General features: G+C 63.6%; 1 protein-coding gene across 1 annotated transcript; it reads left to right on the top strand.

Annotated features, from left to right (window-relative positions):
• Positions 1–2,626: 2,626 nt before the first annotated feature.
• Frmd1 (FERM domain containing 1) lies at positions 2,627–20,211 on the top strand. The gene is made up of 14 exons (XM_071613780.1): positions 2,627–3,079; positions 5,419–5,508; positions 6,083–6,226; positions 9,467–9,557; positions 13,568–13,644; positions 13,897–13,973; positions 14,621–14,807; positions 15,764–15,919; positions 16,544–16,609; positions 16,684–16,752; positions 17,330–17,504; positions 18,223–18,495; positions 19,177–19,256; positions 19,714–20,211. Exons 1-14 carry the CDS (start codon positions 2,627–2,629, stop codon positions 19,954–19,956), a joined length of 2,181 nt encoding a protein of 726 aa, XP_071469881.1. The 3' UTR covers positions 19,957–20,211.
• Positions 20,212–21,668: the final 1,457 nt, after the last annotated feature.

Here is a 21,668-nt window from a genome sequence, read left to right as displayed (position 1 = left end):
AGTTGTGAGGTCCAGAGCACACTCACTCTGCTCCCAATGCAGGCTTGGTGAGCAGTCTCCGAACTGTTCCCAGAGACTCTTCGGCCTCTTGGCCCCAAGATTTGCTTACACGGAGATCTAGGAACCTTGTCAGAAGTTCTGGACCAAATGGTGCTTTGGCCTTGACACTACTGCTGCGTGGAGCAGGCAGAGGCCTGGGGGCTGGTGCAGCTGTAGCCCCGGACTGCATGGGGGAGAGGAGACCCTGAAGCCACAGTGCAGGCTGGAGACGGCCAGGGTGGGCCCTGGTGGACATGCTGGTGGGAGCATGGCTGGGAGGTGCTGATGTGCTTGGAAAGTGGCGCCATCTGGGTCCCCCGTGCAGGCCTGTGGTGGACGCCCAGGGGCAAGGGCAGTGCCTAGAGCCTATCAGTAGCCCAGCAAATATCTCTTGGATGAATGGAGGCATGCAGGCTGCTGAGGATGGTGCGACTGCAGCCCCTGTGGGAGCAGGTGTCTTGCTCACAGGCTCTTGTGTCATGGCCAGGAGCTTTGGGTTCAGCACGGGGGCAGCCTGCCTTCCTCCCCTCCCTGCAAACACGCCTCGGGTTTCAGGAGGGTCACCCTGGTGCCCTCAGGGGCCCACTTTGCAGAGACGACAGTGAAAGGCATCAAGAGCCAGTCTACCTTTTATTGTCCCCGGGCATGGCCCTAAACAGTGCTGATGGCAACGCCCCACCCCATCCCCCCCTTTCAGGAAAGGCCCTAGGGCTCCTCTTGGCCACCTTCCTGAGGCTGGCCCCTCCAGGTGCGAGGGCTACAGGAGCTGCCCTGTGCCATACAAACAGGGTCTCTTGGAAAACTACAATGGGTTTTCCCATGACCGTGTCCCAAGGACTGTGACACAGGACGCACAGGCAGTGTGGGATCTGCACACAGCTGAGGGACTCAGGTGCAGCAGCTCAGGGCCCCGCCATCCCTGCTGAGCATGACCACAGTGACCACAGGTGGTGTGCGTGCGGTGTGCTGGCCACAGGCCCCCCTGCCGAGCCCAGCACCAGCTCGCAGGCTGGACGCCCCTCCACCCCTATTCCCTGGGCATCAGGCAGCCTTTGGCCAAATATATCTTACTTTCCAAAATGTGTCTTTCTCCTGAGCCACAGCTCCGGGTCCTGTGAATGGGAGGACGGGAGTGACCGGCAGCTTCCCAGGATGGACACCAGCGAACGGTGGGTGGATGGGTGTCTGTTCAGGTAACCTGTGCGTGTGAAAGTGTGGGACTTGTACAAGGCATTGAAGGCCGGCATGACAGGTGTGTGTGTGCAGGTGTGGGCAGCCCGGCGCCCAGAGGGCCCTGTCTGTCCGGCTGTCTGTCTGCAAGCCTCGTGTGCTCTGGCCCTCTGGTCTCTCAGAGTGGGCACCCATCGTGGGCCGCCTATCCACACCGCGTATCTTCTTTCTGGGTTAACACCCCCAGTTAACAGCTGCTGCAGCCTGGGTCACACCTGGGGTGCCAGGACCCAGCAGGCAGAGAATTCCAAGAATCTGCCCTCTAGGTGACAGGGAGAGTCCCTGAGCTGAGACCAGCAATAAAGGACTTGGGAGGGCAGAGGCTGATCCTCCCTGGAGCCAGCTGGCCCTGCTCTCCACTGCTCCCGCCCTGCCCACCCCTCGGCTTCCTTCCAGGAGGCCAAAGCCTGCACTCTGGGTGCACCCCGAAAGCCTGTGGGGGAGGAGGGGCCTGGGCACAGGATCCCGAGGCCGAGACGGGAGGGGTGGGACTGGGACAGGTCCTGCTCCACTCGCGTAGATGGCACAGCCCAGAGCATGACTCCAGGGGAGAGGGTCAGGAGGGCCAGTCCAGGCCAGGGTCCACCCTGGTCCTCAGGTCCCCATGCTACTCATGTCCCCCTCACCCGTCCTCAGGTCCCCAAGCTGCCCAGGGACCCCACACCCTGTCCTCAGGTCTCGTATGCCAGTCCCAGAGTCCCCGCGCCCTGTCTCTGTAAGCAAGGACGTGGCAGAAAGCGGCGGTTCTCGTCCTCCTCCCTTGGCCTCTCGGACGCTCAGATGTGCTCAGCTCACAGCCGCCCGCCTCTCTCAGACATGGCTGACCTGGTCCCTGTAGCAGACGGCTGCCGCCTTCCTCCACCCCTTAGAAAATGCTGCCCTCTGACCAGGGCACCCATTCCACCCCTAGTGATGGGTCCAGAGGCCTGGACACTTAAGTGTCACCCGAGGGGCAGGTGACCTGGGCTCTCTGTCACTTGGCATGGTGCCTGGAGGCAGACCCTGGTCTTCTGTAGGTCCAGGAGAGGAGCTGGCCCCTCAGCGGCTCTGCAGTCCCTGTCCTGTGGGGGCAGCTCCTGCCCATGGCACTCCCACCTGCAGGGAAGGAGGGTGGCCAGCCAGGTGAACAGGGATGTGAATGTCACACCTGCTGACCTCTGTCCACAGCAGGGCTGACCCCTGTGGAACCTCTCTCAGCCCTGCCACCGCGGTCAGTTAGAAAGGCAGAGGCAGCTCCAGGGGCAGGACAGCCAGGGCTGTGGGGGGCCCGTCCTGCTCGTGGGACCTTGGGTGGTCACTGGGGCCGAGGGGCCTGATCAGGTCTGAGTGGGCAGGAGACAGACACCAGGCCCTGCCCATGGCACCGGCACAGTCCCTGGGCGGCTCTTTCCCGCGGGCAACCTCGTCCCCAGCCCCTAACGTGAGCCGCGACTCAGGACTGATGATTGAGGACTCCCCAGCCCGGGGCCTCCGGCACCCTTCTGGAAGGTCCTGCCCAGCCCGGAGGGTCCAAGGGAGGTTCGTGGGAGTCGGAGCCCACCCGCGGATGCCCACACAGAGCCTTACGGGCCTGCGAGGTTGCACGAGTCCGGCTCACGACTGGCGCATTGCCGAGAACCTCGAGGGCTCCTGGGTGCAGAGGCCTTGGAAGCGTGGGAGCCTGGCCCTGAGCAGGGCCCTCAGCTTCTCTGTGTGGCCAAACGTGTCCCGTCTGGCCCTGACTCCTGTCCCTGCTGGGGAGGCTCCAGCAGGAGATGCCGTGGGAAGCCCCCGCGTGCTCAGAAACCGCGGGTCCCCTGTGGAGGTGGTGGTCAGATGGCAGCTGGGGAGGGCAGAGTGGGCACAGGACAGTTGGGGAAGTGACAGGTGTGCAGGTGGCGGGGAGGTGCTACATGAACCTAGACCCCCACCCTGAGGGGGTGCTGTGGCCTAGAGCGAACCCTGACTGAAGGTCCTCACCTGCGGCCGGGACAGCCGGGGAAGGGTCCCTAGAGCCGCCAGGGGTGCCGAGAGGACCTGCGTGTGCACACACCCCTGCACAGGCGGCCCTCACGTGCGTGTGCACTCAGGGCACCCACACAGCACGTGCACACGGGCACTGAGCCCCCTGCTGCGGCTGGCTGGGGCTGGGGACATACACTGCCTGTGTCCTCCCTGTTGTAGGACTTGTCCTGCATTCCGATGGCTTTATTGAGATATGATTTACATTGTGTAGAATGCATTCCTCGTCAGTGAGCGATTCAATACATTTCACCAAATTTAAGGGTCGTGTAACCGTTGCCACCCCCAAACAACACTTGCCTTGTTCCTGTCACCCCCAAACAACACTTGCCCACGGGCAGTCCCTCCAGCCAGGCAGCCAGAGCTGCCCTGTCACCGTGGACACGGCCATCTCTGGACACCTGGTTAGTGCAGTCCCCACATGTGGCCTGTCCTGTTGGCTGCTGCCCTCTTGGCATGGCAGTCTCAGTCCGCCACGGGAGTTCAGAGGACCCCCTTCCTTTGTCTCTCGGAAAGGTATTCCCGCGTTGCTTTTTCAAAGCCTATCCCTCATGGGCGTAAAGAACTGAGAAGCTTGAGTTCTAGAACATTCTCAGCAAGCCCATCTACAAGATGGCACCCACTGTCCAGAAGAAGGGAGAACTGGGTAGAGGAGGACTGAGTGCCCGCCTGGAAAGAGGCCTGGCATCTGCCTTGGCATCTCCATGTGGAGCCCCTCACACCTGAAATCCCAGCCGTGGCCAGTAACTGACCAAGAGCCCAGGGGACAGTGCACCCCGTCAGCACGGGGCTCCGGTGGCCCCACATCTGTGCACCAGCCTAGTTTGGATCAAGGATACTTGGAAAGCACTGCGTTTGGCCGGGAGGTGTAGGCTTCCTGGCCTCTCTTCCTAGCCCTGCGGTGTCCCAGCTATCGGCACAGTCACTTTGCATCAGGCATTATAAGTCACCTCAAAGTGATAGTTATTCACAAAATGAGTGCCATTTTAAGCAAGGAGCTTGAATGTCACCAACTTGGGACTCTGGGCAGTGTGTGGAACCCATTCCTGCAGATAGCAAGGGAACTAACTGTACCTACAGGTGCTGTGGATTTGGGGTATCTTGCCATGTTTCTGTTTTCTCAAAGGACAGAAAGCTGTTGTCTTCCTGATGAAGTGTCCCCTGACTGTCCCTCAGAGGTGTTGCTGGGCGGCAGGGCATTCTGGGTAGCCCGTGCAGCTCTGGGTTCTGGGCCTGAGACATGCCACAGTGCCGGGGTCCATGGGTCGTTTATCAGTGACGACACACGTTTCTCTTCCTTTTGGCTCGGAGAAGACACCACCTATGACACATGGGCACCCACACCCACCACAGGGCTCTGTGGCCGTCGACCACCCCCGCCCAGCTGTCCTGGCTCTCTCCCCGATTACTACCGCCTGTGTTCCCACAGCCTCGGGGGCCCCAGGGGCCCTCCTGTGCTCAGACACTGCAGGAAGACAGTAGCTGCTGTCTTCTGAAATGCTGGGGCAGGCGACCATCCACCTCCTGACCAGCATCCAGCTAGCAATTAGCCTGAAGTGATGATCAGAACCCAGTGTCCATCTTCCGGAGCAGTTTGCCTTGGCTGAAGGGATGTGTGCTCTCCTGTGACGAGGAGCCGTGCATTACCCTGCAGAGAAAGCAGGCCCGGGCGGGAGGGCTCAGCCTGAGTGGAGGGGGCGGTGGGCAGAGATGAGGTGGAGCCCCCTGTCCCTGGGCCTTCTAATCTTCCAAAGCCCTGGATAGCCCTGAGGGTGCTGGAGTGTGGACCTCCTAAGACCAGCCAGCTGCCCCTTAGGACCCTCCTGGGTTCATCCACCAGCAGCCTCTCAGGATCAGTAAGAGGGACTTCTCCAAGGAGGTCCTGAGACTTAGGGACGGGAAAGAGGCTCCCCAACCCTGGCTGAGGACAGAGGTCCACAAGCCAGGCCCATGGGTCCAAAATCTCCTGGACCTGAAATGCCCCCAGTGTTGGCTGCCCCGGCCAGTGGCCTCCTGGGGCCCCTGTTAGTGCCTGGAGAGTCCACGGTGGCCTCAGACTGATGGCAGAGATCCCACTGCTGGCTTCTGAGAGTCCACACCCTCATGTGCCTGTCGTGGCCCACTTCTAGCTGTCCCGGCCTACTGCAGGGGGCCGATGAGCTGGCTCTGGCCAGAGGAGTCCTCAGCTCCCAGCTAGCGGAACAGAAAGGGCCCCACGGCAAGGTCCCTCGAAGAGCTGTGACTTCAGCACGTTCCTAACTCTGTGGCCAGTACAAGCAGGAGGTGTTGTCCTGGGACCAGGGCACGTTCCTCTCCCGTTGCCTCTTGTCCTCCTGGCCCTCCTGCTGCTCCAGTGACCAGGGGCCACCCTGGTCACTGGAGTCTGTGTCCAGGGCTCTGTGTGGCCCCTCTGTCCTCGGAGAGCTTCAGGGGACATCTTGTGGTGCAGGGGTCCTGGCCCTTCCTATAGGGGCCACACAGTGGTCCCTGTCTGTGGCCTGGAGTGGAGCTGCCCCTGCCCCTGCCCCTGCCCAGGTACAGTGAGGTGGCCACAGGACCGTGCATCCAGTCATCCTCCACACGCCCAGCTCCCAGCCTGACCCTTGTCCTGCACAGCCACCAAGTTCCTGGCCCTTTACGGCGAGTGTCAGAGACACCAGCACAGAAGGCATAGCTGGGAGTGGGAGGCCAGTGTCCACCTGAGCTGACGACCAGGGGAGACCAGAGACGGTGGTGCGGAGGTGCCACCCAGAGGAGGCGGGGCTGCAGCCGCTCACTCCCCCTGGACAACCCTGACTCCTCTCCCCTACAGGAGCTTGGCCGGCAGAGGCTGGTCCTGAGAGAGGCTTGTACGCAGCCCAGTGGAGCCAACCCTGGGGACAGCAAGATGACCTCAGAGCACAGGGATGTCCTCGTGCTGCTGCCCGCCCAGAAGCAGTTGCGACTGGCAGTAGGGGTGAGCAGGGCCTGTGCCCAGGGGGTGGCCAGGAGAAAGTTGGGTGTGTGTCCAGAGGGTGACTGGGGGACAGTGGGGACCACATGTCCAGAGACTGATATGGGGACAGAAGGAGCTGTGCACTGGGGGCACCTGGACTAGGGGAGACATCAAATGACCACTTCACTATGATGCGGGCCACTGTAGCATGCTGGGGCTGAGAGCTGCCCAGTCCCCTTTAGCGTCCAGAGTCCTGGGCTGCCTGGCCCTCCCACAGCGTCCACGCCTCCCTGGGTTGACCTGTCTGATCCCTGGGTGTCCCTCCTGTGGGAGAAGCTGGACTGGAAAGGCCGATGAAGAAACGGTGCCTCGGGAGCAGGAAACTGGAGGCACAGTTCACCCGGGACAGTGGCCTCCCTCTGGAGGCCCTGGGTGGCTCTGCGTGCCCCTCCGCCCTGCTGCCCTCTGGTCCTGCCCTGTCCTCCACACTGGGCTTTAGGGAAATGTTGGCTTCTCTGCGTTTTCACTCCAGGGCCCCTCTGAAGTCCCTGCATCGTCATCGGGCTGTGACTGTCACGGGCAGGGCCTTTCCCCCGGGACCCCTGCCTCTCTTCCCACTCTGCAACCTCTGCCCCACCCTTCGGCCTCCCCCTCCAACTTGGTGAGGACCCTCATGGCCGGACCATCCCCCTGGGGATGATGGATCACACTGTCACCCTCAGAAGTGGGACGCCCTCCCTGGCTGATAGAAAGCCCCTGCCCTTCAATCTGAGGACAGCGCCGAGGGCTGTGCCCAAAGTCACCAGAATCCCCTCAAGACAGCGTCTGGTAGGAGAACTGAGAGCTAGGAGCAGCGCTGGCCGGCCCCAGAGGAGGGAGGCCTGGCCCGCAGGAAGGAGCCGGCGTGGTCCAGGGACCCCGGCCACGGCCTCCACAGACGGCTTTTGGATCAAACTTCAGGTTGTAAAACCACATAAAGGAACGGAAGGCTGCCAGATGTCGCTCTGTACAACCTGGTCACGTCCTGGCACTTAGGGTCTGAGAGGGACACTAAGGAGCAGGCCGTCTCCTGGGCACAGATGACCTGCAGCCAGCGCGTGACCCTTCTGTGAGGACTTTGGCATCCTGTGTGGATGCAGTCTCGACGCCTGCAGCTCCTCCCTGCCGTCCATCACGGGGCAGTGTTGCCAGCTCATGGTCCTCAGGTCACTGTGACCTCAGGGACAGCAGGGTCATGCGGTTTGCTGCAGACCCGGCCCTTCCCCACTCCCTGCCCTGGGGAGGAAGGGAAGTGACCGGGCCCGGGCCCTGAACTGATCCAGGCACTCACTAGTCCAGGTCCAGGGTCCCTGCGATTGGCTTCCTTCTGGGGCCCCTCTGTGCGAGCCGCGGCAGCCTAGGGGGGGCTCTTCCCTCAGGCCGTCTGAGCAGCTTTAAGCTGGACCAGGATGCAGTCCTTTCACCTTTGTAAGTTTGAATGGTGATTGAAATGATGGTGTCTGACAGAGTGACAGGTCCCTCCCGGGGGAATGTGTTGGGTCTCCTTGTGGACAGCTTGGTGCTCTCTGAGGCAGTGACGGGCTGTGACATCACGGTTCAGGTCCCCCGGGAACCTGGTGTCTGCCTGGGGCTGCGTTTCCGTAGGAAGTGCTGGCACTTAAGTTTGTGGCAGTGCCCCACGCACTGGGGTACCCACCTGAGCAGGGGATGTCAGGGTCCTGGGGCCCTCTGAGGCATGTGGTGGACATGCTGGGGCCTCCTCCTGTGTGGCCAGGGCGTCTTCTACCTGTTTCCCTCCCTGAACTGCACTGTGAGATTCAGCCGGAGGCTGCACCCAGAACACAGTGTGAAGCCCTGGGTGAGGTCACGCTCGGGGCGTCATGGAGCGTCTCCTGCTCCTACCTCCCCAGTCGGGCCCTCTGCTTGGCAAGGACACAGCTGGCCAGCCCTCAGGTGCGAGCCAGGCACTGTGGACCGTGGGAGCCATCATGGGAGTCCACGTACCCCTGTGCGGGGCCCAGTCCAGTCATTAGAAGAGCGTGGGCTGAGAAGACCTTCCCAGTGCACGTCCCAGTCCTCGTGGCCCTCGCCATGTTAACGGATGCTGATGAGCCGACCTTTCAGTAACTTGTCATCGAAAAGCAGGAACAGGCCGTGCAGCTCTGGTGACACAGAGGCACAGGTAGCAGACAGCCAGGTCACGGGGCTCTGGGTTTCTAGTGGAGGCCAGGTCAGGGGCCTCACCGGGGCCCGGGGCCACCGACACACACCTCTACCATAGCCAGCTGGCACACACGGTCTCTCTGAGTCACCTGCAGGAGATGTGTGGCTGTCCCCCAGCAGAGAGGCGCAGGGGGTGAGGACAGCACTGCCAGCCTGGAGCTGAGTCCGTCGGGAAACTGAACAGAAGCAGTGGCTGCAGGTGCCACGGTGTTGTCCGCCCGCGGACCCGGTGGCATCTGAGGGGCTTCCACGCAGGCAGCTCAAGGACAGATTGGAGCAGGGACGTCACCCAGACCCAGCACGGGAGCTTCTATAGGCTTGGAGTCAATAAGTAGGCATAAGGGGTTGGCACGGGAAAGGGGTTTGAGGAGATCGCTGTGAAGAGCCCGTCAGGGAGCCACGCTGGGACCACGGGAAGCAGACCGCAGGACGTGCCGTCGAGAGAGTCCTCACCTGCGCGCCGAGGAATGCACCCTCCTGGGCAGCAGCATGGACACTGGCCCCGGGCGTGAGGCCTGCCCGGTGGTGTCTGGGGGTGTAGTGTAGGATTGCCCAGGGCCAGCTGTAGGAGTCGTGTACCCGATGACTAACGCTGGCTGAGGCACAGACTGCACGGTGAAGCGTGTCCTCGGGGGCCTGGGGCCTGGCTCAGACTGTGCACAGGGACTGCTAGTTAGATCTGCAGAGCGCTGGGCAGGCAGTGTGTTCCTGAGTGTTGTCAGCCCCTCCTCGGCCCCCTCCCTTCAAAATCAGGTGTCTTCCCCATGCACAGATGCCCATTTCCGGGGTGGTCAGGGCCATGTTTGCATGGGGTAAGGAGGATCTAGCAGGCGGGCCCCCAGGTGGTGCACATTATGGGGAGGGTGGAGGGTGCTCTGTGCAATCCAGGGGCACCCCTCCATCTCCCTCTCCCAGGCAGCTCTGTGGGGTCGTGAGTGACCTGGCCCTGAGCACAAGCCACTGCTCACGTCCTGAAGCGTGGTCCCCTGAGCCTGTCGGGGGCAGTCCTGGCCGCCCTGAGCACCACCCCTGTTGCAGGTGAGGGCCACGGCGCGGGAGCTGTTCCAGCAGGTGTGCAGCGTGCTGGGCCTCCGGGAGGCCCGCTTCTTCGGCCTCAGCGTGGTCAGAGGTGAGCCGTGCTCCCGTCCCCACCTTCAGGCCCTCCTGCTCCCCGCACCCCACCCCGATGTTGCTGGGCTTCTGGGGTCAGGCTCTGGGCGGACTACCACAGACAGGGTGTAGGGGTGTGTCAGTGTGTGCACGTGTGCTGCAAAGTGGGTGGTCGGTGGTGTGCAGTGTTCTGAGAGTGTGCGGTGTGAGGTGTGTCTGTGCGATGCCTGTGGCGTGTGGCGTGTGTACGTGTGGTGTGCCCGTGTGTGGCCTGTGGTGTGTGCTCGTGTGGCGTGGTCATGCATGGCCTGTGGTATGCGATGTGTGCTCGTGTGGTGTGCCCGTGTGTGGCCTGTGGTGTGTGCTCGTGTGGCGTGGTCATGCATGGCCTGTGGTATGCGATGTGTGCTCGTGTGGTGTGTCCGTGTGTGGCCTGAGGTGTGTGCATGTGTGATGTGTAAGCCTGTGGTCTAAGGTGTGTGGTGCTCACATGCGTGTGTGATGTGTACATTTCTGTGCACCAGCACATGCGGATGACACACACAGCTGCCCGCTCAGCCTGCTGGGCTCTGTCAGGTGGGGAGTGTGACAGTTTCGGGGCCAAGGTGGGTGCCTGTGCAGACGCAGCCTGATTTCAAGGACCTGAGGGTGGGGCCTGGGAGTGCCGGGCGGGTCCCCAGGAAGGAGGTCGGCCAGACACAGTGGGCAGGGGAACACCCCACATGCTGTAGGACGGGGTGCTTCTCCCTGGTGGCCCAGAGGTGCTCGGCTTCCTGCTGGTCAGGGACTCCCCAGGCCTTAAAGCGAAGAGTGAATCAAAGCCCTGGTGATACCGCGCCAGGCCCCGGGGGCCGCCCCTGCAGGGGGCCAGAGCCCACAGTGTGAACACAGCCAGCAGCTCAGGACCTCTGTCCTTCTGATTGAGGCTCAAGGTCCATACCGTGAGCTGCCCACACCTTAGGGACCAGCTCACAGGCCTTCAGCATGTGTGTGTACCATGGAGCACACACCTGTGAGGTGGACGCGTCACGGGAGGCCCTCAGCCAGGGTCAGCCCAGGTCGAGGCCTTGCAGCAGAACTGCCGAGGCTCGGCTCCTGTGGGCGGGCACAGTGGCCACTGCGAGGAATCCAGGTGCACACACAGGGATTGTTGGGAGTGTCGCAGGGCAGGTTACCAGCTGGAAGGCAGCCACCTCCACCAGACCTGTCTTCCATCTCCTCTCCTGTTGGCCATCTGAGATGGCCTGCCACCAATCTTGCCGGCCCCAGGAGCAAGTGGGCAGGGCAGGTTAAGGAAGAAATTGGGGTTCCCTGCTCCCGGGTGAAGACAGGCTCTCCCTCCTGCACATGGGACCTGCCGAGGCCGAGGCTCAGCCCACTGAGCTTGTCCATCTTGGAGCTCAGCCCAGGGCCACGGGCACCCTTCATGGCCAGAGCCTTACTTGGGAGACGTGGACTTTTGAACAGGACCTTGGATTCCTTGCTTCAGTTGCCTCAGGCGTGGTGACTGGTGCACACTTTTGGTAACACAGCAAGGGACGGGACCTCCACCGGCAGCCGGGGCTTGGCAGTAGGGAAGGTGGGACACAGACAGAGACCGGGCAGGCCCCACCTCCCTGGCCAGCAGGAACGCGTGGGTCAGCTCCTCAGTCCGCCTGGTGGCTTTGGGTGTCCTGCCGTCTGCACTAGATAGAAGGCAAGGGCTCCGCGGGAGGCCTAGGTCTTTCACTCCTCCAGAGGCATTGGTTGGGCTCCAGGGTGCCCTGGTGCGTCTGTGGCCTGAGAGGACAACTCTCCCTGGGCAGAGAGGTGGGGAGGCCTCCGAGGTGGGCAGGTCCTCACTGCCATTCCCGGTCACTGGGACATACCACGCTCTTGGCTGCACTTCCTAAGTGTCCCAGTGTGCGGGATCACCAGTGGGACTGGGCTTCAGGGGGTGCGTGTGCAATACCCCTCGACAGGGCTCCATGGGACCCTTGGCCACAGGAGCAGGAGCTCCCAGAGGGTCCTGGGGCTTTTCCAGCCCTCCCTGCTGCCCAGATGGTGGGGAGTGAACAGGAAGTCACCAGGCACTTGCTCCTAGGGCCATCTGCAAGACCTCGGGTGCCGGTGTCTGTCCAGTCACCAGGGGCAAGAGGAGACCTCCCTTTGGGCCTGAGTGACTGCAGGCTTGTTGCGGGCCCTCCTGCCTCAGGAGGCTGGAGTCACACTTAGAGGGGGCTTCAGGACTTTAACATGTCATTTTTTGGAGCAGGTTGAGGTGACAGCAAAACTGAGCAGAAGGAAAAAGTATTTCTCATGTACGTCCCACCCACAGTGTCCACATCCCAACAGGAACCTACAGGGACACGTCCGTGTCACCCAGAGTCCACGGTGACATGAGGCTCACCCCTGGTGTCAGACACTGTGCAGTGCCCTCGGTGTCACCCAGCAGTGCCATGGCCCTGAAGCCCTCCCTACCCACCCCCACCACCGCGGGTCCTCTGCTGAGTCCCTGCCCTGTCCCCAGTGCTGCCCCTCCAGACGGCTCTCCCTTGGTGACAAGCAGTCACATCGGCGCCATGCCCTCGACAGCTGGGGCTGAGTCCTCGTCATCAGTGACTGACCCTCCACTCTCTGGATGTGCCACAGGCTTTCCTAGTCACCTGCCAAAGGACATCTCGTACAAAGGACAGTTTGCTTCCTTCAAGCAAGAAAATAAGGCCTGACTCAGGAGGTGACCTGGTCAGGGAGGCAGGGCTGTCTGACCCCAGGGCAGAGACCATCTTCCCAGAGAGCCAGGGACCAGGGTCAGGGCTGGCCAGACTCAGGCCGTGGGGGAGAAGCTGTGCCTCCGTGGGGGCTCAAGGAGGTCTCTGCTGGGACCTTCCAGTCCAAGAAAAGAATCTCAGATGCATCAGGCTCCGCACCACGAAGAGCGTCACTGGACAGCGGAAGGCCGAGGTCGCTCAGAGCAGATGGGCTCTCGGCCGCCAGCCGGGCCGCAGGGTTCAAAGTCTGATGTGTTAGGGACAGAATTGGGAGAGATACACGTGACCCTGGTGGCTCCTGGGGTCCTCTCCCTCCTGTGTCCTCTCTGCCTCCTTCCCGGTGTCTTTGCATTGCTGTCCCTCTGTGCTGCATGTCCATGCCCCGTTTCTGGTGGAGCAGTCCCTGAGGCCCTGGGGTCAGGGCTCTGACATTGGGGGACACAGCTCAGCCCCTAATTCCTGGCCCTGGTGAGCCTGGGAGCTCAGCTGGACCCCAGCCCGCTGTCTGTCAGGTCCGTGGGGCTCTGGGGGAGACAGAGGCAGGCCAGGCAGAGTCGGGAGGCCTGGGCCCCCAGCCCTGGTCCCCGGGGAGCCTCCGGACATTTCCGGGCACACTCAGCCCTCTCTCTACCTGGGCAGGACTGCTGGTCCCAGTGCCATGTCCAGCCGGGTGTCTGAAGGTGGCAGCTGGACTGGGATGTGCTAAGTGGGCAGAACGGGATAAAACTGCCAGGGACAGCCGGTGACACTGGCCTGCAGCACACTGCCCTCACCGTCGCCCAGCAGCTCCTCGGTGGCTCCCGGGGGACGTTTCCTCCTCGGTTCACTTGGAGCTGTGCACCTCAGGCCTTGGCATGGAGCCTGTGACCGTGGAGGGAGCCCCCAGCCTCCCCCTCCAGCTTCCACAGGAAGCCCACTGTCCTGCCCCAGTGTCACAGCAAGGCTTCCCTCAGCAGAAGCGTCCCCAGCACCCCTCCCAGCCACTGGGCCCACGGTGCACTTGGTGGTTGGCGTCTGTTGGCGTGGGCAGGTTAGAGGGTCCCTCTTGTTCTGTGGCTGGGCCAGGGACCCCGCCGCTCACCCTCATGCCTCCCGGAAGGCTGTGAGTGCGCCAGCCCTCCCTGGGAAGGCCATGCAGGTAACCAGCAGCGGTTGACAGGGCTGTCCCCGCAGCCAGCCCAAGGGAGCAGCCCACACCAGGTCAGCCAGAGGAGGAGCTGCCCCGGCTCGAGGCCCTCGGGGGTGAAGGCGCGTTGCTGACGAAGCCCTTCCTTTCTAGACAGTGAGCACGTATTCATGGACTTGGAGCTGAGGCTCAGCAAGTACTTCTCAGAGGACTGGAAGAGAGGGCCGCGAGTAAGTGGGCTGCGGCCAGGCTGAGCCGTGAGGGCCTGCGGCAGGAGTGCGCCCGAAGGCCCCTCTCCCTGCTGGGCCCCCGCCTCATCTGGGCTTGTCTGGCAGGCACACTGCTGTCCCCACGTCCTCGGCAGGCTCCCTTCTCCCCTTAGAAGAGTAGGATGAGATACTGAGTGTCGCAGCTCCTAAAACCCCGGGAAGGCCGGGCGCAGGGAGATGCCCAGGCCGCTCTTCCTCACCCTCTCCCAACAGGGAGGCTGGAGGCCCCGGGCGCCCTTCGTCACCTCCCTCAGAGTGCAGTACTACGTGGAGAACGGGAGGGTCATGAGGTAACTGCTCCTGGTGTCCAGGACCTTGCCTGGAAGGACACCCAAGTCACAGGGGCCAAGCCGTCTGCGTGTGCCTCAGAACAGCCATGTTGGTGCAGTGTGGGGCCTGACTGGGCCTTTACCTGTGCAGACGTGGCAGGAGGGGTTCCCAGGACAGGGGCGGTGGCCTCCCTCAGATGGCCGCCTCAGAGCTGGCAGGACAACCAGGAACCCTGATGTTCAGCAAGACAGAGAGGGGGCTGGGGACTCTGAGAAGGCAGGAGGTGGCTGATCCCAGAGGGGGAGGGGGAGGGTGCAGGTTCTGGGGAACCGGGAGGTGGGCTGAGGGCAGTGCCCAGCTGTATTAGGAGACCTAGGGGAGGCCCCCCGGGCAGCCCGCCTGGTCCTGGAGCTGTGGCCGGCTGACGGCACTGGGCAGTGGGCTCAGGGAACCGGGTTTGGTGCCGCTGCGCCTGAGCCCTCGGGCAGGCCCTTCCCTCCGGGGTCCGGGCTGCTGAAGGCTGCAGCCAGGCCTGGCTGGGCCCCACTGGGGGCGGCAGCTCTCTGCTCGCGGAGAAGGGTGCGCCCGGCACTGCCCTGTGTCAGACAAGGCTGTGAACAGGGGGGGCTGGGTGCCCTGGACCCCACCGGGCTCTGCTGCCTTCCAGTGACCAGGTGGCCCGGCACCTGTACTACTGCAGCCTGAAGGAGCGGGTGCTGCGGTCCCAGTGCGCGCACAGGGAGGAGGCCTACTTCCTGCTGGCCGCCCTCGCGCTGCAGGCCGACCTGGGCAGCCACCGCAAGCCGCCGCACGTGGGGCGGTACTTCGAGCCACAGGCCTATTTCCCACAGTGGGTAAGGACCCCTTGGCCCCTTCCTGGGGGGGTCACTGACACTGTCCCCAACAGGACTCTATGGGGTCCATGCAGAGGGGAGGCTGCAGAGCTGGGAGGGGCAGGGTGGGGAAACCTGGGGGAGCCCGAGGCAGGCGTGTGGCCGCGTGGACCAGTGCCAGGGCAGACTCCGGTGCTCCTGTGCACACTCGGCCAGCTGTGCGACCTGGAGACAGTGGCTCTCCTCCTCTGAGCCGCTGGGCCTGCCCAGCTGGGAAGAACAGCCCACCTGCCCCTTCTCTCCAGGTATCCCAGGGCCCTTTAGGGGCCACTCACGCCCGTGCTTCAGCCCTTCGGTGCCCTGGAGGAGGGGGGTCAGGGAGCAGAGGAGTCCACCTTGTGTTCCCAGCCCCGGGCACTGTGCCTGGCTTCGTGGGGGCACTGAGCACTGGGTTGTCCTTCCAGGGACAGTGGCCCCTGCCCTGGGCAGAGTCCTAGTTTCCCTCCCTGTGGGCGTCTCCTTGTTCCTTGGCTGCCCCAAGCAGCTGGAAACTGTCCACTCTGCACACTGGTCACTGTGCCCAGGGCTGGGTGCAGTCCTCCAGGTACCCCGTCCCTCTGGACACGGCTGGCCCTCCTCAGATGCACGTCCCTCAGGTTTCACCCCGTGCACCTCCTGGGCCGCTGGGAGCCGTACGGGGAGTCGAGGCTTGTTGGGCGCACACTGCCACCTGGAATCAGCTTGTTTCTGGGTCTCTGTGGTGGGCACTGGGGGGCCCAGAAAGAGAGGGGCTGGCTTTCCTGGGTGCTTTGGGGAACTCCACACACTCCTCTCTGTGTCCCCAGCTTGGACAGCAGGACGGCTGCAGCTGGGGAGGTCCTCTGCAATGGCAGGAGGCTGGGAGGCTTCCCAAGGAGGAGGCCAACTCAGGGGAGGGGAGGGAAGGGGGGGTGGAGCTGACCTGGGCCCGTCCTCAGGTCATTGCCAAGAGGGGTGTCGACTATATCCTCCGGCACGTGCCCACCGTGCACCGCGAGCAGCAGGAGATGAGCCCCCAGGCAGCTGTGCTGAGGTTCATCAGGGACGCCTGTCAGCTCGAGGACGTGCCTGTCCACTTCTTCAGGCTGTACAAGGTTGGGCCCAGAGCACTGGGGCCCAGGACAGGGGAGGGACAGAGCCCCCATGCTGACAGCGTGCTGGGACCCTAGGACAGGGCAGGCAGAGTCCCCTGCAGAGGACACTGTAACCTGGATCCCAGAGCAGAGCTGGACAAAGTCCCCACGGGTGACAGTGTGACCAACCATCCTGGGGACCGAGGTCCTCAGGACAGGCTGGTGTGGTGAGGGAGGGAATGTGTTCCCTGGTGGCTGTCCAGAGGTGGTGTGCAGAGCTTCCGCAGGGCTCCAGCGAACCCCGAGGGACTGGGGACCCCGAGCCTGCTGGCTCAGCCACGGTTGCTCTGACTGGGGTCTAGTGCTGGGGCCTCGGGCCTGGCCCCTGTGTCCACCCGGCCAGGCACACAGGTGACACAGCGCTCAGTCTTTGCGGAGAGGACTGGGTGGAGGTTTCTTGGGGCAGGTTAAGGGGTTCAGACACCTTTGGGGAATGGAGACTGAGGCAGTGCCTGGGCAATTGGCAGGGACAGCTCCAGCACACAGAGGGCCAGGGGAGGGTCCAGGACAGAGCTGGGTGGGGCATGGTGGTCTCTGGCTTCTCGCCACCCCAGGCCCAGGGCCTCCACCTCTTGCTCCTTCCAGGATAAGAAGCGTGAGCACCCCACCTTCCTTCTGGGACTCACCCTCAAGGGAATGCATATCTATCAGGTGAGAGAGGGGCTCGCCCCTCCCCGGAGGCCCGCCCTGGCCGCCCTCCTGGACTCAGTGCCTCTGTCTTGCAGGAGGTGAGCCACGCTCCGCAGCTGCTGCACGACTTGCCCTGGCCCTGCATCGGGAAGCTGGCCTTTCTGGTGGGTGTCTGCAAGGGCATCTCCGTCCTCCGGGGCAGGTGCAGGCTCCCTTCCTCCTGCTCCCGACAGCCCCGGGTGCTCTGGACATGCTCACCCTCGCAGCTGTGCTGGCAGGGCCCTGCCGGGACTGGGCGAGTGGCTGAGATGTGAAGGGAGGTCCTGACGCCCCTCTCATTCCATGTGACTTCTGGCTCCCGAGTGGGTCCTAGAGGCACACCTGTGCCGCCTCTGCCCCTCTCATCCGGCTCCGGAGCTGTCACCCTGGGCCCCCTGTGACTGAGAGTGAGGGCCACTGGGTAGAATGGACAGGGAGACTCAGCCCTTTAGGTCCCACCCTGGACACTTGCACCCTCACCCAGCCAAGGCAGGGGTCTGCATAGAGGGCTGCCTTCTCGTGGCTAAGGTCAGACAGCCTCCTGATCCCAGTGACCACAGAGATCCGTTTGCTCACGGAAGACAGATCTTTAAGGGGGACCTTGGCCGTCGCCCAGTTAGAGGGCCACGTGATGTCCTTCCTATGGTTGGAGGGGTTTCTCAACGTACACAGCCACAGCTATTGTCCCTTCTGTCTACTCAGGGAAAGAAGCTGGAGATCCAGCCGGCTGGGCTGCCCCCATCCCGGAAGCTGGTTTTCTGCACGGGTTCTCCCTGGCGCTCCCGGCACCTGCTCTGGCTGCTCCGCTCCAGCCACCAGTTCTACCTCGGTGTGAAGCCCCTGCTGCAGCGGCTGCAGCTGCTGGATGAGGCTCAAGGTGGGCACCTCCCCGCTGGGGTCTGGGCACCTAGCAGACAGCTGCTCACCCCCTCTGAGGGGTGGAGATGAAGCAGATTGTCCCTAGGACTTGCCCAGGACCTGGGCCACCCACCCTGGGCTCAGCAAAAGGGTTCTCCCGTAATGGCCAGTGGCCTCTCAGCTCCTGTCCCCCAGACGCTCCGGGTGAAGGGTGGTGGTGACCTCAGCAGGAGCCTAGAGATCAGGGTGGGGTGCAGGCAAGGTGAGGGCGGCTCAGCTCTGCCCGGGCTCCGGAAGCCCCCTTTCCGACTCCTCACATCGTCCCTTGTGCAGAATCAAGGCCACGTGAAGACCTGGCTGCAGTGCTGTGCCAGGCCTGGTCTCACTCTCCCAGTCTTCACCTGGGGACTGTTCTGTGTCCTTAGAGAGCACCGGGAGACAGTCACGTGTGCACACCGCAGTCACAGAGCACGGGTGGGAGCACATGTGTGTCTGCATAGGGGGGTGAGCTTGCACAGATGTGTTTGTCCTGTGTAATGAGGCAGCCCTAGGGGACACCAGCCCTGTCCTGGGTGGCCGTGACATCAGGGATGCTCAGGATGAGCCTGTAGCCTGAGACAGCGAGAAAGCCCCAGGAAAAGCCTTGTGGGCCCTGTCCCCTGGGCCAGGCCTTCCTCCACACCTGGGCTCCGCCTGCCTCCAAACCCAGCTCTACATCTGTCCCCCACGCCCTGCAGAGAAGAAGCGCTACCAGGAGGCCTACATCAGCGACCCGCTGGACTTGGACCCAGAGCTGGCCAGCAGGCACAGGAGGGACACTGGCCCGCACCACCACCGCCGCCTCTCGCTCAGCTCTGCTGACAGCCACGGCAGCGGCCACACACTGGGCACAGAGGCCGACTCTCAGCCTGAGGAATCTGGGGAGGTGTCTGTGGATGAGCCCGTAGCTGCTGAGGGCCTCTGCAGGAAGATGCCGTCCATCAGCTTCAGGGGCAGCGGGGGCAGCAAAGGTGGGCTGAGAAGAATGAGGTAGCAAAGAGCCTGGCCTGCTCTAAGTGCCATATGCGGGGAGAGGCCAGGCTGCGTGTCACAGTGACTCTCTGGGAACATGCCCGAATGTACCACCCAGGGCCGCCTGGTGTCACCTAAGGCCAGCCAGAGTCATCTGGGGTTGCCCAGGGTCGGCAGATCTGTCACCAACCCGTGTCCACTGCTGGCTTCACCTCTGATGTCTGGACCGACCCAGTAGAAGTGACCACAGCACCCCCCTGGCCTGGAGAAGTCTGTTCTGTCTGCCTTGGAGCGGACAAGGCCACAGGACAGGGAGGGCTACTGGGGAAAAGTGGCCAGCACCACCCAGGCCTGGCTTCTCCCCAGCCTCAACACAGACGTGCACTGGGCAGGCTGGGGCCCCGGCTCTCTGGGGAGGTCCTGGGCCTCCTGGGGCTGCTCACCTTCCCCTCCTGATGGAGCCAGGTGGGGCAAGGAGAGGGGTCCTGTGTCGGTGGAACCCGATGCCCTGGGCTGCCCGGGACACACAGGACCACCTCGCAGTGGACACTGTGAGACCACAGACCGCCCCGCCTGCTGGCCACGAGGAGTCGGGGCCCCAGGACACAGCACTGGGGCGGGCGGCTGCAGGTGCAGGACGGGCCCTGCCAGCCCCGCTCAGGCCCCTTCCTCCTCCTCAGCCTCCTGCTCGGGGCCCTTCACGGTGGAGCAGGTCCCGCTGGCCAGGACCAGAGGCCAGAGCGCCGAGGTCCTACACAAGGTAGGGCCCCTAGGTCCAGGCTGGGCAGTGTGGCCTGCATGTGACCCATGTGTGGCCCACAGGTGGCCATGTATGTGACTGTCCCCATTCTTCCCTCCATCCCCCTCTGCCACGTGTGGGGTCTCTCTGGGACAGCCCTCGGTTGGACCCACCACCCCGATTGCCGCAGCAGAGGCCAGCCAGGGGCTGTGTGATGGTAGCAGAGGACCTGGCGGTGGAGGGTGGCGGGGTGGGGAGGCGCAGCAGGGTTGAAGCAGAGCTGCTGCTGCTGCAGTCAGGGGCCTCGAGCACCCGGAGCAGGGCCCCCCGGGCGGGGGCAGGTGGGCCTCAGGCCGTGCCAGGCAGTGGGAGCCCTGCAGGGGTCCAGTCCTCCTGCCAGAGGCAGAGCACACCCAGCAGGGGGCACAGGCTGGCGCCTGCTGCTAAGTAAAGAGCCCTGGGTGGCTTCTCCCTGCAGGTCCGGGAGGCGGAGCCCAGCGGCCGGGAGGCCCTGCACAGCCGCAGCCTGGACCACACGCATCAGCTCCAGCCAGCCCCTCGCCCTGCACCTGCCTCTCATACCTGTGCCTTCAGCTGCGCCCTGGCAGGGCTGCTGGTGCCCCAGGAGGCCAGGGCTGCCCTCGGTGGCAAGAGGTCCATGAACTGTCTCTCCCTGGACCTGCTCAGGGAGGGCGCGTCCTTGCAGGAGTTTGTGGTGTAGACACTATCCACAGGTGCCTCCGTCTGCGCCTGCCAGCCTGAGGGTGGCTCACCCCAACACCACTGCCCTGTGGCCAGCCCGGGGCAGGGCGGTCTTGGCCCTTGCCTCTTCTCTCTTCCAACCCCCACTTCCTGGCCAGCTTCCAACGGTCTCCCCCTGTGGGAGGTGTGAAGCCAGCTCGGACGTCAGCTCAGGGTGACGGGGGTCCTCCTCGTGCCTGTCTGTGGCCCCTAAGCTCCTTCCCCGAATGATAAGTCAGGGTCTGGACATCCAGCGTCCAGGAGAGCCAGGAGTCAGTGGTGCTGACCCTGGGGCAGCGCAGCAGCCTATGTGAAGGGTGTCTGGCCAGCCTCAGGCCCTGGGGGAGCCTGGCCTCCTGCACTTACACTGCCCGCACGGGCCCTAAACCCAAAGCTGCAGCTCACCGTTGCACCACTGTGCCATGGCCTCTCCTGGACCTTGCTTTTTGTGATTCTGCTCAGAAGTTCAGGGTCCTGCAGATGCAGGCCTCTCCTGCACTCTGGGCCCAGCTGTCTCCCAGGCCCAACCCAGAGACCCTGTCACCTCCTGCACAGACATACCACCAGGTAGAGGATGGCTCCCTGCACAGACCCCTGCCCTGAGGCTGAGGCCCCTCCCGCCCCAGGCCGTGCTCTCTTCCCGAGACATCCCAGCCTGGCCCAGACGGCCCTGCTGGTGGCAGGGAAGGTGCCTTGGTTGGGGCTGCTCCTCTGCCTCATCTGCCTGCCACCACAGTGGCCCCTGCCTTCCTCCCAGGAGGCTCCAGGGGCTGCAGGCAGGTGGAGCCCACGGGTAATTCCGCCTTGGTGTCTTGGGTGCCTGAAAAGCCCAGGGCCGGGGGTTCATTACTGCGGACTCTACCCAGGGGCCTGCCAGCATCCTGCCGTCCTGTTTATTTGGCCATGTGGACTTGTGTGTCTGCTGGCTAAGCCCTGTGTGGTCACTGGGAGCCACAGCGGCACAGCAGTAAAGAACCAAGCACACCCAGGGCCTGGGTTCGTCCTCTCCCGGGGGCTGGGACCAGGCATAACAGTTCTGCAGTGAGTGCACTCGGGGACTTCTGTCAAGCTGAAGGCTTCATCCCAGGACAGTGTGACGTGCAGGGAGAGACCCGCCCAGAGATCCATGTGCAACTGGGGACTGTGGGTGGGAAAGGCACCGGAGCTGTGAGGACAGTGGCAGGACCAGGCCTCACACAGCGGGCACAGGCTGCCTTCCCCAAGACGGGGACGAGAAGGGGTTCACCTGGCCTGGGGAGGGTCAGACCAGCTCCCTTCAGAGACACTCGAGGAGCAAAAGCCCAGCCCACGTAGGGCAGGAACGTGCCCACTGAGGGAGCAGGCGTGGTGAGGGCCTGGACAGGATCCTGCCCACACAAAGATGTCCCCACATGTGCACGCGCGCCCCACGGGCAGGCGCAGCCCACGGGCAGGCGCAGGAAGGCGGAGGACGAGGCAAGCGAGGCTCCCGCATGGGGTCAGGCGAGCTCCCAGCCACCGGCCTCGACCTCCCCGCACTGCAAGTGTTCCTGGAGAAAGGGCCCGGGGAAGTCCCTCCCAGCACAGCACCCCACAGCCAAGGCGGAGGCAGCATGGCTGAGGGTCACCCCGAGGTCCCTCTGCTCCTCAAGGACTTGCCTGGCCCCCAGCACACCAGCCGGGGCTTGGGTTCCCGTTCACCGACAGGGAGGC

Source organism: Marmota flaviventris, chromosome 6, assembly GCF_047511675.1.
Source record: "Marmota flaviventris isolate mMarFla1 chromosome 6, mMarFla1.hap1, whole genome shotgun sequence".
NCBI lineage: Eukaryota > Metazoa > Chordata > Mammalia > Rodentia > Sciuridae > Marmota > Marmota flaviventris.
The sequence above is the reverse complement of the archived record's forward strand: the minus strand, read 5'-3'. Positions and strand labels throughout refer to the sequence as shown.

What these genes read in the sequence shown, in the direction of transcription:
- Frmd1 (XM_071613780.1), top strand. Translation starts at nt 2,627, where the DNA reads ATGGCACCGGCACAGTCCCTGGGCGGCTCTTTCCCGCGGGCAACCTCG. An exon ending in CGGCCTCAGCGTGGTCAGAG is followed by an intron (nt 9,558 to 13,567) that starts GTGAGCCGTGCT and finishes CTTCCTTTCTAG; the next exon opens with ACAGTGAGCACGTATTCATG. An exon ending in GCTGCTGGATGAGGCTCAAG is followed by an intron (nt 17,505 to 18,222) that starts GTGGGCACCTCC and finishes CACGCCCTGCAG; the next exon opens with AGAAGAAGCGCTACCAGGAG.